The sequence below is a fragment of the Cyprinus carpio genome, chromosome B11, assembly GCF_018340385.1.
Source record: "Cyprinus carpio isolate SPL01 chromosome B11, ASM1834038v1, whole genome shotgun sequence".
In the NCBI taxonomy this organism is placed as follows: Eukaryota; Metazoa; Chordata; class Actinopteri; order Cypriniformes; family Cyprinidae; genus Cyprinus; species Cyprinus carpio.
The window spans coordinates 24,533,398-24,551,565 of record NC_056607.1 but is presented as its reverse complement, the minus strand read 5'-3'; the positions used below and the strand labels follow the sequence as shown (position 1 = coordinate 24,551,565).

General features: G+C 34.3%; 1 protein-coding gene across 1 annotated transcript in view; it reads left to right on the top strand.

Moving 5' to 3' along the window:
- Nucleotides 1-3,956: 3,956 nt before the first annotated feature.
- LOC109094775 (ankyrin repeat domain-containing protein 13C) overlaps nt 3,957-18,168 on the top strand; it is a 24,814-nt gene continuing 10,602 nt past the window's right edge. The window contains exons 1-4 of the mRNA XM_042734694.1: nt 3,957-4,420; nt 6,704-6,745; nt 12,952-13,056; nt 18,106-18,168. The exon at nt 18,106-18,168 is cut by the window's right edge and continues 23 nt beyond it. Coding sequence (XP_042590628.1) covers nt 4,027-4,420; nt 6,704-6,745; nt 12,952-13,056; nt 18,106-18,168 — 604 coding nt within the window. The 5' untranslated portion in view covers nt 3,957-4,026. The remainder of the gene's footprint in view (nt 4,421-6,703; nt 6,746-12,951; nt 13,057-18,105) is intronic.

The window sequence follows — 18,168 nt, the reverse complement described above, 5'->3', positions numbered from 1 at the left end:
TGTATATTATGTATATATAAATACACAGTATATATTTAAAAAATATTTACTTCTATTTATGTCTATATGTATATTAATATAATTTATTTTATAAATAAATATATTTAATATATAAACATGTTTCTGAAATATATGCATGCATGTGTATGTATTTATATATACATGATAAATATACACAGAATACACACATATATTATGCAAACAAAAACTTATTTTGGATGTGATTAATTGACATTAATATTTTAATTTATTTACTTATAATTATTTATAATATAATCAAAATATAATTATAATAATTTATTTAAATTTTAAATAATATAATAATTAGATATTTTTATATTATAATTATTATATTAAAAATACATTTAAAAATATTTCCTTTACACAGACAATCCTAGTTTACTACACTTTTATTTCAATTCTTTGAATACCATATCAAGCTGTCACAGCAAGAGTTAATTCCATTTTAACACACAACAACTTTTCATCCTAAAGATGTGAGTACATAGAGGACATGTAGCTGGCCTGCAGTCTCAGGTACTGAGACACAACAATCACACACTGTATGAGATCAGTATGCGCTCGCCCAATGATCTCTGACACGGCCAGCAATGTGTGACTGTCATCATATTTATTATTGATCCGGTATGAATCTCCTCCTTTAGGAGCTGCATGCTGAACACGGCCTTCACACTGGACACAGCTGCAGCCGGACTCTCGTCTGACCGGAGGAAAACACAGTCAGAGACGTTTAGTCCACATCTGCTCTCAGAAAATAATAATATTCATCCCTACATTTAAGATCTGTGTATTTGAATTATTGCATATAACCAGGTCAAGAAAATCTGTGTCCCTGCAGCACAGAAGCAGTCATCAGTAGCACAGGTATATTTGTAGCAATAGACAACAATACATTGTATGGGTCACAATTATACATTTCTCTTTTATGACAAAAATCATTAGGATATTAAGTAAAGATCATGTTCCATGAAGATATTTAGTAAATTTCCTACTGTAAATATATCAAAACTTAATTTTTGATTAGTAATATGCATTGCCTAAGAACTTCATTTGAACAACTTTAAAGATGATTTTCTCAATATTTAGATTTTTTTGCTCCCTCAGATTCCAGATTTTCAAATAGTTGTATCTCAGACAAATATTGTCCTACTAACAAACCATACATCAATGGAGAGATTATTTATTCAGCTTTCAGATGATGCATACATCTCAATTTCACAAAATTGACCCTTATGACTGATTTTGTGCTCCAGGGTCACTTATTTTTCTGAAAGATATACATGCATGTTTTTGTATTCATATATACATAATAAATACACATATAGCATGTAAACATAAACTTTTATTCTGGATGTGATTAATGGTTTGACAGCAGTAAATCAGATACAGTGCGGTCAGGAGAGTATCTCTGAGCCCGTGGCTCTGACCGGCAGCTGTGAGGTTGATGATGTTCTGGTGCTGGTCTGAAGATCTCGATCCGGTCTCCAGGCCGAGGCTCCTCATCACACTGAGATTTATCAGCTTCACTCGAGGCCATCCACTGAAACACACAAAAACATCCAAAACAGACTAAACTATCAATAACAGACCTGCGTTTGATTACTGAGGGTTTCCATTCGATAGATTGCAGGCTTAACATTTTTTCTAAGAAGCTTCTTTAATCCTCAGATTAAACTAAAACCCGAATAACGGCATGATCTTTCTCCCCGAAGCCTGCCAGCTGATGTTCATCTTTTCTCCTGTCAGGTTAATAGGTCAAAAGTTGACTCACTCATGAGAAATAATATTAATAATCAGCAATACTTTTTCTGTTCTGTACGATATAAGAGAGTTACCATTTATTTATTATTTAGTGTAACTCATAATTCTTTATTAAGAGGTTTTATTAGGATTCACATGAATTAATCTTTTATATATATATATTCCTTCCAATACATTGAAGATTTATATATATATATATATATATATACCACATGACAGATGTTCTTTTTTTTAGTCATGAACTAATATTCAACTAAGATTCATTTTGATGCATTTTTCAAAAACAAGATTTGATATCATGAGTCATTTTGTGGCTTTAGTAAATGAATCTTGATTTAGGGATGTTTAGACGTGGATGTGTTGTGAAACACACTCCGCTTCCATCCGTTCACTGCGACGCACACAACACCCAAGACGAAGGATAAACTGAAGGATCACGTGCAGTTCTTCCAACACTCGTGAGATTATAGTCAGAATAATAATAATCAGCAGTGTTTCTGTTGTGTGGGATAGAAATCAGAGTATCAGTTTATTTATTATTCAGTATCATTTATTATTTTTTATTAAGAGGTCACATTTTCACATGAATATCTCCGTTATGTTTTATTTAGGATTTCTCTGTCCTAACACCCCAGTATCAAAATACATCTTCAATACAGGGATTTTATTCTGCAATATATATATATAAAATATTGCTTAATTTAATGATAAATAAAAAATAGTGAATGCCAAAAATAAATATTCAATATAATAATTTTATTTCTCAGTATATTATTATTATTTTTATTGATAATAATAATTTACTAATAAATGAAAAATGCTGTCTTAATAAAGGCAAAAATTCCAAAACAAATCTTCAATATGTTGAATTTATTTCGCAACTTTATACTAATAATAAATAATATAATAATAAATAAATAAAAATTCTAAATAAAAGCAAAAAATGCCAAAAATAAAATCTTCAATATATTGCTTTTATTTCTCAGTATATTATTATTATTATTAGTATTATGATTATTAATTTACTAATAAATACAAATCGTGTCTAAATAAAGGCAAATATTCCTAAATAAATCTTTAATATGTTGAATTTATTTAGAAGTATTTATACTAATAAAAAATATATATATATAATAATAATAAAGGCATAAAATACCAAGAATAAATCTCCAATATACTGATTTTATTCCTCAATATAATAATAATAATATTAATAATTTACTAATATAACATTCCTGTTTAATTAAAGGCAAAAATGCCAAAAATAAGTCTTTAATATATGCATTTTATTTCTCAGTATAATATAATGATAATAATAAAATATGAATTCACATGAATTTCTTTTTTAAATATTTTATTTAGGATTGTTCTACCTTTACTATGAACTCTCATGAATACAAATGAAAGAGTTAACCCCCCCCCCAAAAAAAAACAAACAAAATAGATATCAAAGTAAAACGGCACAATATTCAAAATATTTTTGAGAAAATATTCTACAGAAATTCATCCTCTTTCAAATGGTTTTGTGAGTTGGATTTAAATAATAAAGGTTTAAGGAACATGTGGAAGTCTCTGAACTAATATAAGAGCTCTGTCTGTTTCCAAAACACGTCAGAAACACGTCTGATCCTCTCAACTACTCAAAGTGCTTGTTACAAGAAATGCTTGTGTATGCCAAACAAACACAGGTTCACTTCTTCTTCTTCTTCTTCTTCTTCTTCTTTGGTCTTGATTGGCGGTTGGCAGCATAACTGATGGATCAGGGTTTTGCTTGCAGGACAAAATAAAACATAAAAACTCAGCAAAACAAATAAACAAACTAGAAATTAAAACAAAAACAAACAAATAAATAAATCAAAAAGACTATAATCTTTTATATAATTTAGTTTCTTTTTACAAATGTAATAAAATGATCATATATCTTATTAGCTGCTTTCCCTAATAAAACTGACAAAGTAAAGTGTTTAACCTTCTTCAATGAATGAATTAGGGGACATCTCTGTTGTATTTGGCTGAATTACTCACTCTCGCGAGACTAGCCAGTCTCTCCTGTCTCCCCGCACGCCATTCTCGCGAGAGTCGCGGATTGTTTCGACGCTTGAGGGCGAGTCCGCTCATTCTCGCGAGACTCCGCGCTGTGTTCACTAGGCCCGCCCGTGATTCTCGCGAGACTGCGAGCGGAAGATGGCAGATGGCTCTTCCTCGTAGGGTGTGTGTGTGTATGTGTCGTTTGTTTACCGTTCGATGCGTTCGCTCCGGAGCGTGTTTCATTCCACGTCCGTCTCTGTTGAGTCACCGGACAGTGTTCATGTTGTGCGGGATGCTGTTTTCCACCGTTCATCCTGTGTAAATATGACGGGAGAGAAGATCCGCTCGGTGCGCAAAGAGCGCAAGGCGGGTTTGGATCTGCTGGATCCGGACGAGGAGCCGGCGGCCACCGGGCCGATCAAAGCCAACCGGGGCAGCAAGATCCTCAGCGGCGGGAACCACAGGATCCTCCGCTCCAGCTCGCAGCAGAACCAGAACCACGGCGACACTGACGGCGCGTACCCCGTGCATGAGTGCGTGTTCCGCGGAGACGTGCGGAGGCTGTCATCGCTCATCCGGACGCAGAACATCGCGCAGAAAGACGTGCACGGTGAGAGAGCGCGAGCTGACTTTATTCAGAACTGATCGAGTGTCCTGATAATCCACAAGCATGATGATCTAGAACCGCGATTATTCAGATTATACATGGTGACTGCGTATTATAATAATAATCCACAACTGTGGTGATCTAGAAATAGGTTATTTTTCAGAATCATAAAATCCAGAAATCATGCTGATCTAGAGCCGTAATGACCCAAAAAACATGGTGATCTAGAAATAGGTTAATTTTCAGAATCATAGTATACATAGAAATTGATTATTAATCACAATAATAAAATCCTGAAGAATTCTAGACATAAGCAATAATAAAAAATAATACAATCGGTGATTGAGAATCATAATAAAACACAACTGTGGTGATCTAGAAGTAGGTTATTTTTCAGAATCATATTATCTGGAATCATGCTGATCTAGAGCTGTAATGACCCAAAAACATGGTGATTGAGAATCAAAATAATACACAACTGTGGTGATCTAGAAATAGGTTATTTTTCAGAATCATATTATCTGGAATAATGATAATTTAGTACCATAATGTCTAAAAAATATGATGACCGAGAACCATAATAATCCAGAATCATGTTGATCAAGAGCCTTAATGACTCAAAAATAAGGTGATCAAGGGCCATAATAATCCAGAATTGTGTAGATTTAGAACTATTATTATAAAAATGATACAAAACATTGTAAATAAAAAACAAAAAAACAAAAAAAATCAAGCTTAACAACAACAATAATAAAAAAAAAACATGATCAACAACATTAACCAAACAAAAAACAAACGTGATAATCCTAATAAACCACAAGAATGATGATCTAGAACTGTTATTATTCAGATTATACATGGTGATTGCGAATCGTAATAATCCAGAATCATGTTGATTTTGAGCTGTTATCTTTCAGAGTTTTGATTTAGAGCCATAATTACTCAAAAACATGGTGACTGTGAACCATAATAGTCCAGAGCTATGATGATCTAGAACTATTATTCATAGCTGCAATTATTATAATTTAGAACCATAATGATATAAAACATTGTAATTGAGAACCATGATAATCTAGAATCATGCTGCTCTACAAGCTTAATAACTCAAAAACAGAGCGATTGAGAGTTCTACTAATCCAGAGTATTCTGATCTAGAACCTAAATGTCTAAATGTGATAATCAAGAACCATAACAATCCAGAATCACGCTGCTCTAGAACTGTTATTATTCAGATTCATATTAATTCAGAGTCATGCTGATCTAGAGCCTTAATGACTCAACAACATGGTGATCAAGAATCATGATCCAGAATCATGGTGATCTAGAACTGTTGTTATCGCTCAGAGCCATGCTTATTATGTTTGTAGCCATAATGACTCGGTGATCGACAATCATAATAATCCACAGCCACAGTGATCTAGACCTATTATTATTCAGAGTATTAGTTATACAGACATGCTTATCTAGAACCATAATGCCTCAAAAATATGGAGACCGAGAATCTTAATAATCCAGAATCACGACGATCTAGAATTGTTATTCAGATTCATAATAATTCAAATCATGCTGGTCTAAAGCCTTAATGACTTAAAAACATGGTAATAAAGAATAGTGCTCTAGAGTTGTGGTGATCTAGAACTGTTGTTGTTATTCAGAGCCATAATTATTATGAGCCATAATGCCTCAAAAATATGGTGATAGAGAATCATAACAATTCACAGCCAAAGTGATCTAGACCTGTTAGTATTATTTAGAGTATAATAATACAGAAACATGCTTATCTAGAACCAAATACGGAGACAGAGAGTCTTAATAATTCACAATCATGAGAAGGATCTAGAACTGTTTTTCTTCAGATTATGAACCACAGTATTCCAGAATCTTGATGATCTAGAGCCTCGATGACTCTAGTTTGACTCTAGGAAAACTAGTTTGCTTGGATCTTGTAATTCTGCATGTTTTGCCTGTGACGGACAACAGCAGAGCTAGCATTCATTTCAGGTTTTATCTGTGTGATGGATTATGAATCAGTCGTGATTAATGTCATTCTCGTGAGCCGGTTCGTGTGTTTGTTTGGTTCACTAACCTGTGCTACCAGTTTTCATTCTCACATCATATCAAACTGCTTCTGTGCACATGCAGAGCAGAGGTCTTATAATTGTGATAAACAAAACTGAAATTAAAATGAATAAAAGCTATACAGACGCATGTTTGCAGTTTTGCTGAATGATTGCTGAGTTTGGGTTTGTCCCGGTTGTAAATGACTCAGTATCGTGTGTCTTACAGGAAACACTCCTCTTCATCTGGCTGTTATGATGGGTCATAAAGGTGAGTCGCCCGCTTCTGATACACCTGAATGCTTGATTGGGTGTTTCCCAGCATGACACGACAGATCAGTGGCATAAAACATCATTTATAAAAAAACAAACTTCCCAATGGAAATTTTTTTTAATTGAAATTCGAATGCATTTTTGCAAAATTTTTTTTAATTGACATTTTGTCATTCTTTTTCACATGCATTATTAATGCAAAAACCCTCATGTTCATTACAGTAACACATCCAGATCGTATATTTTTGACCACTACATTTTTTTATTTTCATTGTCATTACTGTCATTCAATTATTCTTTAGCATAGTACAATAAAACATATACTATAATAATACAATGAGTTTTTTAAATACATATATGTATTTATGTATTTAAGCACACTAACTCACACTAATAACCACAAACACACACACACACACACACACAAGCAAGCTCTCTCTCTCTCTCTCTCACACACAAACACACATACACTAAACACACACACACACACACACACACTCAACACACACACACACATCTCTCTTCTTACACACACACACTAAACACACTCTCACGCACACACACACACACACACACACGGAGAGAGAGAGAGAATCATAATGTGTTTACTAGTTGAGAATTTGTTGTAATAAATTGGTGGTAAAATAAGGTGTTGATTTTAACTAACTTAAATATTATAATATTTAATTCCATTGTCATTCTCATTATTGTAAATCAGTAATAATAAAATATACTGTAATACAATTCATTTTTATTATTTAAATCAGCATAAATTAAATGCAGTTCACTAAATGCTACCCTGATATATAAATAGTGACATACACACGTACATGATAACAGAAATGTTTTTTTCTTCATGAGGAATTGTTGTAATAATAATTTGGTAGATAAATGTTTAAATGCAAAAATGGCTTCTTTTTCTTCATGCAAAATGTAATTTAGTTGTTTCTGTGTGAAGACCAGAGTGTGTTTTTGATAGATTTTATGAGATCGACCCCAGAGTTGATTTTGATCACTGTTGAGCATGATAATTATCATCAGAAGTTTTTTATTAGTGCTGTTGATTGATTGTTACGATTTCATACAGTTATGAAATATCTCGCTGAATTTGACTATTTAATGAACTTCATGAAGTTTTGATGTTCTCTTTAGTAATGCCGAATGCATTTGTCTGTGAACGCAGGCCGTGGTGAAATATTCATGCACAGCTCCCCTGTGAGCGCACGACTACACTCTGCATTCATTAATACACTACACACTTATTAATCATTTAAGCGGGATTTCTCAGAGGCGTAGCGGGAATGCAAGACTTGCTCGCTGATTCAGTGAAGACCGTTGCTGTAAATCTGCTTCATTGTGTTTAGAGTTCACACACACACACACACACACACACACACAGACACACAAAAATGCACACACTAAAGACATTTGCTCACACACACACACAAGACACTTCCTTTTGCACAATTACACCACACCACACACACACCCCACACACAACACACACAACAACTGACACAGATATTTTGTCTGCTTAGTTTTCGTTAATGAAAAACTCACTTTATTTTGATGAAGTTCATAAAACATATCTCTGATCTTAATAATTCTGCCTCTCCAGTAAATATAACACAATATCATAATCTATACCACATTTTCACTGGAAAACAAGACAGACAGAGTGTCCGCGGGTCCTTAAAAAGTCTCAAAATGTCTTAAATAACGTTTTCCTAATATAAGGCCTTAAAAAGTCTTAAAATGTCTTAAATTCGTATTCGATGGGTCTTAAATATTTTTGTTCACAGTACCCGAGAAGTCTGATGGACCCTAATTGACGGTTTTTTACAATCATTGGACAGAACCGAAGAGTTTTTCTTCCCCGCGGGTAAATTACTACGTCATCAGACAATTGCATTAAAATTAGATTAACACAGTAATGGAAATTCGCGCTGAAGTTGCGTTCTGTTTGATCTGTTGATCTCTTGTGAGAGGAAAACATTATCTTTAGAGAAACATATGAGGTAAATCCATTAAGAATGTTTATTTATAAAATCTTTTTAGTTTAATGGACACAGTGAGCTTAAGCTTAATATTCTTAAAAGTGCCCTTGCCCATTTACCTGCAGATTACCAGAAAAACAGTACACAGTAGCGAGATTTTTTTCACATTTTTTGGTGCAGATGCTTTTTCAATACACAGAGGTTTTTTAATGGTAGTCGTTTTATTACACATCTTGCCTATTTATGCTCAATTTCGCTGTATAAAAAATAATTACAACAAATCCACAGCGCTGTTTTGCGTCTTTGAGAAACATTGACAGTGTCTGAAATAAAAGGCCTGAATGAATCGTTTAAATGAGCGGAGAGCAATGGACATTGTTAACAGTGACTTTCTGCAGCGGCTGCAGAATTTCACATTTAAAGTATCGTTTCATTTTTTTAATTACTTCAAATATCAGTATGCCGTTTAATGTTTAATTATGATTATGTCTGCATTTGTTGATACGGATTTCTGAGCACAATCGCAGCCCAGCGTGAATGTCTGATTATTCTAGTTCACGTGATTAAAGTAAGATTTGACTCAAAAGATAATGTTGCAGTATGTGAAAAACATGGTTTATAAAGGTAAAATGCCCAAAATGGTAAAAATCAATTTAAACTTATTAGAAAAGATTAATTTCTATTTTACCACCAACAGTAATTGCAATATCATTATCAGGAGTCAGCTGTCCACAACAAGTCTTTGGGGTTTAAGATACCAGCATGATAGCATACTCAATCAGTTGACATGAATGATTGTGACAGTTGACAATTTCAGTGACTTACTTTTCTCGGCACACTGGTAGTTTAGTTGAGAAGTATGTTGGAAAGTTTGCTCTCGCAGTTCTGACTTTTTTTATTGGAATTCTGAATTTTTTTAAAAACAAATCTAATTAACTTTTTTATCGCAGTTCTGACTTTTCTCGCAATTCTGACTTATTTCTGCCTTGTAGCAGCCCCTTCTGACTTGAATTTCTCGAATTGTAATGGACTTTTTCCTCAGAATTGCTGACGCATGTCTCGCAATTACACATGACTTTTTGTACAGGTATACTAACTTTTTTGCAGAATTCTGGCTTTTTTAAGCTCAGAAAACACTGATGACAATTTTGCTGTCAGAATAAATTGTTTATCTCGCAATTCTGACTTTTTCAGTTATTTCTGACTTTTTATGGAATTTGTCTGACTTTTTCCTCAGACATCTGACTTCCTATCGTAGGGATAAATGAATTTATTACAGCATTATTCTGACTTTTTCTCAGAATTCTGACTTTTTAAATATTACTGAATGTAAATAAAAATTGTGACTTTCTCGCAGGTTTAGACTTTTCTCGCATATTCTGGTATTAAAAAGGGTCTTAAAAATGTCTTAAATTCTAACAGTTTCTGACTGGGGCTGTAGAAACCCTGGACAGATATACAGAGGAAGAACAGCACTTTTTTTGCAGTGTGATCAGAAGTACAGTAAAAGTTATTTCCATATTCTAGTGTTTTGGAGAATTAATTAAAATGGATTAAAAAGTAATGGAAATCTATTTTAAAAGTTTTTTCTCACAGTTCTGACTTCTGACGAATTCTGACTTTTTCTCGCAATTCTGACGACTTTCTCAGAAATTCTGACTTTTTTCTCAACAATTCTGACTTTTTCTCAGAATTCTGACTTTACCTCTGACTTTTTCTGACTTTTCTCTCGCAATTCTGACTTTTTCTCAGAATTCTGACTTTTTCTCGCAATTCTCGACTTTTCTCGCAAAGTTCTGACTTTTTCTCGCAATTCTGACTTTTTCTCGCAATTCTGATTTTTTCTCGCAATTCTTGACTTTTCTGGAGAAATTCTGACTTTTCTCGCAGTTTCTGACTTTTTCTCTCAGAATTCGACTTTTCTCCAGAATTCTGACTTTCTCTCGCAATTCTGACTTTTATCTGAATTCGACTTTTTCTCGCAGTTCTGACTTCTCGCATTCTGACTTTTTCTCAGAATTCTGACTTTTTCTCGCAATTCTGACTTTTTCTCGCAATTCTGACTTTCTCGCAATTCTGACTTTTTCTCGGAATACTGACTTTTTTTGGAATTCTGGCTTTTTTTCTCACAGTTCTGACTTTTTTACTGACTTTTTTTTGGAATTCTGGCTTTTTTTCTCACAGTTCTGACTTTTTTTTGGAATTCTGATTTTTTCTCGCAATTCTGACTTTTTCTCAGAATTCTGACTTTTTCTCACAATTCTGACTTTTTCTCGCAATTCTGACTTACAATCATAACTTCCTACCTCAACTCTCAACTCTTACCTCATAACACAAACCTTACTCTCTCTCGCAGTTCTGACTTTCTCGCAATTCTGACTTTTTTTTGGAATTCTGATTTTTTTCTCGCAATTCTGACTTTTTCTCAGAATTCTGACTTTCTCTCAGAATTCTGACTTTCTCTCGCAATTCTGACTTTTTCTCAGAATTCTGACTTTTTCTCAGAATTCCTACCAATCCCTACTTTTTCTCGCAATTCTGACTTTCTCGCAATTCTGACTTTTTCTCCTCGCAATACTTACTCTCATAATAATTACTTCTTCTTCTCACACATTCCCGCAGTTCTGACTTTTTCTCGCAATTCTGACTTTTTCTCAGAATTCTGACTTTTTCTCGCAGTTCTGACTTTCTCGCAATTCTGACTTTTTCTCAGAATTCTGACTTTTTCTCAGAATTCTGACTTTTTCTCAGAATTCTGACTTTCTCGCAATTCTGACTTTTTCTCGCAATTATGACTTTACGTCTCGCCTTCTTTTTGTTTTCGGCACAGAATTAAAAAAATAAATTGCGACTTTTTATCTCGTAATTCTTGAGTTTTTTCTTCTTTATAATTGCAAGTTATAAACTCACAATTTCACAATGGAATAAAAAAAAAAAAAAGTAAAAAGATAGTTACAACTTTTTATCTCACAATCTTTTTGCAATTGCGATGTTATATCTAACAATTTAGATTTTTCTTCATGCAATTCTGGCTTTTTCCCCCCCTCCAAATTATGATTTAACATTTTAAAAATGTAAAAATGGTAGTTGCGACTTTTTATCTTACATTTCTGACTTTCTGTTTGGCAGCTCAGATTTTTTTTCGCAGAATTTCAATTAAAAAAAATGAATTGTCGCATGAAAAGCAATAACCTTTTGACTAACTCTTTTTTATTCCTTAGCTGAAATAAGCTTCCATAGCATACTGTATCCCACAATGCAGTGCATTAGACGTGACCTTTCATTTCCAGTTTGACAGATGAACCAGTAGTGATATTTACATTAACAGTTATGCATTTACGTTGATACATAAATGTAAATGCATTTGGCAGGCGCTTTTATCTAAAGCAACTTACAGTGACTTGAAACTATACAAGGTATTAAATCTTATAATCTATCACTTTATTATATTATTTATTTTTATTATTTACAATAATATATTACAGTACTATTTTTATTTCATTGTATTTATATATTTATTTTGTGTATTTATTGTTTTTAAATATTTTTTATTTTATATTTATTTTTTTGTTTTATTAAATATTTTTATTTTGATGTCAAGAGTTGAGACATTTTATACAAAATTGGATTAAATGCTAAATAATGCAGTAAACATGCACTATATAGTGTACTACAGTTTGAAGTGTTTTACTGCGTTCTCTTTCACGTGTTATTTTCAGAAGTCAGCACTATATAGTGTGTAGTGTGCTAGTATTTCATCTTTACTGCCTCTAGTCGTCCACTAGTGTTTGACCCGTGAACAGCTCCGAGGCGTTTCTTTCTTCTGAACACTGAAATTAAAGACGTTCCTTTGTGGCCGCAGCAGAAGGGGGATGATAAATTAAGCTGCTGCACCTCCTTTTATGTTTAAATCGGGATCTCAGCGTCATTTCAGTGGCATGCTTCCCTTTCTGGAGCTCGTGCAGCGCTGGGCGAAACGGTTCTGCTGTGTCTTAAAACATATGCAGTGCATAATAAAACAGCAAAACAAGGGTCATTTATTGAAAAGAGAGATGCATAGACGCAGTATATGACAGACAGAAGTCTGTACAGTTTGGAGACAGTCGATGTAGTTAGTGTTTGGTTTGTCAGTGTGATTTCAGTGTCTCTGAGGAGTCTGTGATGTGAGTGAAATCAGACGTTCAAGGGACTGCTCTTCTCTCCTCAGAATGTGCCCATCTCCTGCTGGCCCATAATGCACCAGTGAAGGTGAAAAACGCTCAGGGATGGAGTCCACTCGCCGAGGCCATCAGCTACGGAGACCGACAGATGAGTACGGCACTGATATACTGTTTTTGCTCATGTCTTGAATTAGATTTTATTTTTGTATTTTGTGTTTTCATTTTGTTGTGTTTGTCATTTTATTATTAATATTTTTAAAAATAATTTTCGTTGTTTTGTCATTTTTATTATTTATAAATATGGTTTTTATTACGTTTCAGTTTGTTCCGTTTTAGTTATTTTAGTCTCTAAATGAAAATGAGAAATACTGCCTTAGCAACTAAATTGTGTATATATATATATATGGTTTCAGTTTTGGTGTTAGTTTATATTAGTACCTCACTAAACAAAAATGAGAATCATTTCCTTAAATAAGTTGTAATACGTTTTAAATAAGTTTTATTTTTATTTTATTTCAAGTACAATTTTTTTTGTTTTTGTTTTAGTTAGCTTAGTGAGAGTGTGTGTGTGTGTGTGTGTATGTAGGTGAGTATGTGTGAGTGTGTGTGTGTATGTGTGTGTGTCTCTGAGTGTGTGTGTGTGTCTCTGAGTCTCTGAGTGTGAGTGTGTGTGCGTGTATGTCTCTGTGAGTGTGTGTGTGTGTGAGAGAGAGTGTGTGTGAGTGTGTGTGTGTGTGTGTGTAGGTCTCTGTGTGTGGTGTGTGCGTGCGTGCGTGTGTGTCTCTCTGAGTGTGTGTGTGTGTGTGTGTGTCTCTCTGAAGTGTGTGTGTGTGTGTGAGTGTGTGTGCGTGTATGTCTCTGTGAGTGTGTGTGTGTGTGTGTGTGTGCGTGTGTGCGTGTGTGTGTGTGTGTGTGTGTGCGGTGGTGTGTGTCTCTCTGAGTGTTGAGTGTGTGTGCGTGTCTGTCTCTGTGAGTGTGTGTGTGCGGCTGTGGTGTGTGTGTGTGTGTGTGTATCTCTCTGAGTGTGAGTGTGTGTGCGTGTATGTCTCTGTGAGTGTGTGTGTGTGTGTCTGTGTGTGCGCGTGCGTGGCGTGCGTGCGTGCGTGCGTGCGTGCGTGTGTGAGTGTGTGTGTGAGTGTGTGTGTCTGTGTGTGTGTGTATCTCTCTGAGTGTGAGTGTGTGTGAGTATGTAGGTGAGTATGTGTGTGTGCGTGTGTGTGTGTGATCAGGTCACATGAGCTCCGCTCTGATCTCCTCCATTAAGGACAGCACGAGTCCAGATGAGATGCGTGTCTGTTGTTGTGGTGAGTTAAAGCGGCTCAGTCTCTGTCAGATTAAATCTCACTCTGGATAACGTTACACCGTCTGCGCTAATTCACTGAAAACCCTGCAAGCATTAATGTGTGTTTACCAGCTCCTAACGATGCTGAGTCTGTGGTAATGAAGAGCTCGTTCAGATAACGATCACCGGCGGATAACGAGTTCCTGCTCACTCTTTACATAGGAATCATTTGCATTGGACTGCGTATCTGCAAGAGATGCAAAATAGATGAAGCATCAGCCTGAGTCCGTGGTTCCAAAATAAAAATAAAAATTCAGTTTTAAACACATACAGATTGTGTTGTAATGGTACATTATACAGTTTATTTACCCCCCTCCCCAAAATAAAAATAAAAATTCAGTTTTTATTTTTTATGGATTGTGTTGTAATGGTTTAACAAAATATTAATAAACAAAAGGATGTCTAATCATTTGAATAAAACTTTAACAGTTTAATAATTTGTTAACAATAGTGGGCTCTATAAGTTTTAATTAATTCATTAATTAGAAATTCTGCATTTTACATTACTTTTTCCTGGATTCAGTTTTAATTGTCAAAGTACATTTTCAAAAGGATGTTTAAACAATCAAATTCATAAAACTGTAACAATTTAATAATTTGTTAACATTTTCACAATAATAGTGTCTATATGATTCTGTTCTTTCGGTTTTAATGTTTTAATTCTGTTTTATGATTTAATACAAATTCATTATACATATATTTATTAACAGATGTAATCAGATGAATCCGTACAACTTTAACAATTTTTTTAATCTTTTACAAATTCTTTTTTTTTTTTTTTAGGTCTGTGCGTCTAACAGAGGGTTACTGTTTAAGTGAAAAATGGGTGAAAGTCTGTGTGATATTCCCTAAAAATAATGTATTTCAGTGATAATTTCTTCAAAACTTTTATTTTGGCGAGCCGTAGTAAGGGTCTGTGCGTCTGATGATTGTTTTCTCACATGCAGTGGTGAAATCCCATTTTTGTGACTGCATTCTGTGCTTCTGTCTGCATTTTTTCACATCACACAAATCATAGGTACCTAATAATGAGAAGAACATTCCATTAGACTCACATTTAGTTGTTGATTTATTAGCATGACGTACTTCTGTTCATATTTCCCCTTCACACTCTCATTCTCGTCTCTCCTCGTGTTGTGTTTAACTGTTATTGACTCGACAAAGCCAGCTTTTATTACATAGCATGTGCCTCAGATGAAAGGTTTTTTTTAGAAGGCGTCATAGTTTTGTTGGCTTGAGTTATTAATTTCTCAGTGAAGATGATGATGAATCAGTGATGGTGGGTGGACTCCTACAGGAGATGCAGCACATGAATCACTCCGTTTTGATTTGATCTCTCCATCACTCCCATCAGCCGAGAGCAGCGAGATGTTCAGAAGTGGGTCGTGACCTTTGACTGAAGACATCAGAGGTCATCTAGGATGTTGGTCGACTAGTTAAGACTTGTTCACCCAAAACTGATCATTCTGTCTTATTTACTCACCCTCACGTGGTTCCAAACCTGTATGACCTGACTTTCTTCTGTGAACCACAAAAGTAGATATTTTGAGAAATGTGCCTGTAGGTTGGGGTTTAAACAGTGAAAGTCAATGGGGTCCAAAATGGTTTGGTTCCCAATGTTCTTCTATATGTCTTGAGCAGGTTATCTCTTCACTCACTTGTACTAGTTAGTTTAACTGAGGATGTAACACCGGTTTCTGGATGTACGCAGCAGATTCTCTTCTGGTCTGGTTCATCTGAGCTCCTCTGGCAGGGAAACAGGTGCCTGAAGCCAATCGGAGACTGAGCTCCGTCTGTCTGCGCTGAGTTCAGTGATAGAGGTGTTTGTGTGCTCGTGTGACACTGCATCATGGGAGTTTAATGGCTGTGAATCAGAATCGACCGTTTTCTGTCATCAGTTCTCAAGAGCTCGCGGTGCAAGTCCGGACGTGACCGAGATCGACAGAGAATGAAAAACAAATGTCAGTCATTTAAAATGCTGTGCAAATCACGTGCAAATTACAGCTGGTTTGGGTGGCATGATCAGACTGTTTCTAATTAAAAACACGAAGAAGGTCTGTACTCTAAAAATGTGCTTTATGAGATGTTTATTAAGGCTTTAATGGGATAAAACATGTACTAGTGACAGTCTTTGTCCTTCAGCTGCATTCAGTTTAGAAGAGTTTGAGAGAAATGCTGAATACTGTCTGCTTGAGTATTTGATCAACCCTAGAGTAATCAAAGTGTCCGATTTCATTGGTGCTATTTTAATACATTTTATACTATTTCATTAGTTTTGGTGATATTTCAATAGGTTTGATAAAATTTCAGTACTTTTGATACTATTTCAGCGTTCTGATACTATTTCAGTATTTTCGTAATATTTCAGTACTTTTGGTACTAATGCAGTCCTTTTGATAACATTTCAGTATTTTGATAAAATTTCAGTACTTTTGATAATAAACTAATAATACTACTATTTCAGCATCTTGATACCATATAAATATTTTTATAATATTTCAGTATTTTTGATAATAATGCTTTGAAGTACTTTGATAATATTTCAGTACTTTTGATAATATATCAGTGTTTTGATAAATTTTTTGTGCTTTTGATATGGTAATACTTTTGATTCTGTTTCAGCATTTTGATACTATTGCAGTATTTTCATACTATTTCAGTACTTTTGATACTAATGCAGTACTTTTGATAATATTACAGTACTTTTGGTACTATTTTAGTACTTTTGTTAATATATCAGTATTTTTTTTAGATTTATTTTTTTGGCATTTTTTGCCTTTGTTGTGACAGGAGAGATCAGAATTGACAGGAAACGAGGGGGGGTGGGTGGTTGGGAAAGGTCCTTGAGTTGGGATTCGAACACGGGACGCCTGTAGCGCAATGGCATTGCATGGCGCGCTGCCCACAAGGCTATATATATCAGTATTTTGATAATATTTTAGTACTTTTGATATAATTTCAGCATTTTGATACTATTTCAGTATTTTGATACTATTTCAGTACTTTTGATACTAATGCAATATTTCTGATAATATTTCAGTACTTTTGATACTAATGCAATATTTCTGATAATATTTCAGTACTTTTGGAACTATTTCAGTACTTTTGATACTAATGCAACATTTCTGATAATATTTCAGTACTTTTGATACTAATGCAATATTTCTGATAATATTTCAGTACTTTTGATACTAATGCAATATTTCTGATAATATTTCAGTACTTTTGGAACTATTTCAGTACTTTTGATACTAATGCAATATTTCTGATAATATTTCAGTACTTTTGGAACTATTTCAGTACTTTTGATACTAACGCAATATTTCTGATAATATTTCAGTACTTTTGGAACTATTTCAGTACTTTTGATACTAATGCAATATTTCTAATAATATTTCAGTACTTTTGGAACTATTTCAGTACTTTTGATACTAAGGCAATATTTCTAATAATATTTCAGTACTTTTGAACTATTTTAGTACTTTTGGTAAGTATTGTGCATCTGCTGTTGTCTCTCACATCAAAATCCAGACACATATTTGTTTAAAGCTGTTTAAACGCTGCTTGATCTGTGCAGATTTCTCTCCTGATTCACACCAGAACACTTTTTCACTGGAGGAAGTGTTATTATGGATTATGGACTCAATTTATTTAAAAAAAAAACAACTCAATACTTGATTCATCTCATCTCTTCTCCACACCATAACTTAACTAATGGACTGCAGTGCATTGTAATATTTTTATCATCTTATCAGACTCTTGGAATTCGACGGCACCCATTCATATAAAGCTGTTTTGAAACCATATTTTCAGGTGACAGATGAAATGGGAAGTTAATGGTTGATGTGTTGTGTTTCAGTCACGGCTCTGCTGAGGAAGCTGAAGCAGCAGTCACGAGAGAGTGTGGAGGACAAGAGACCTC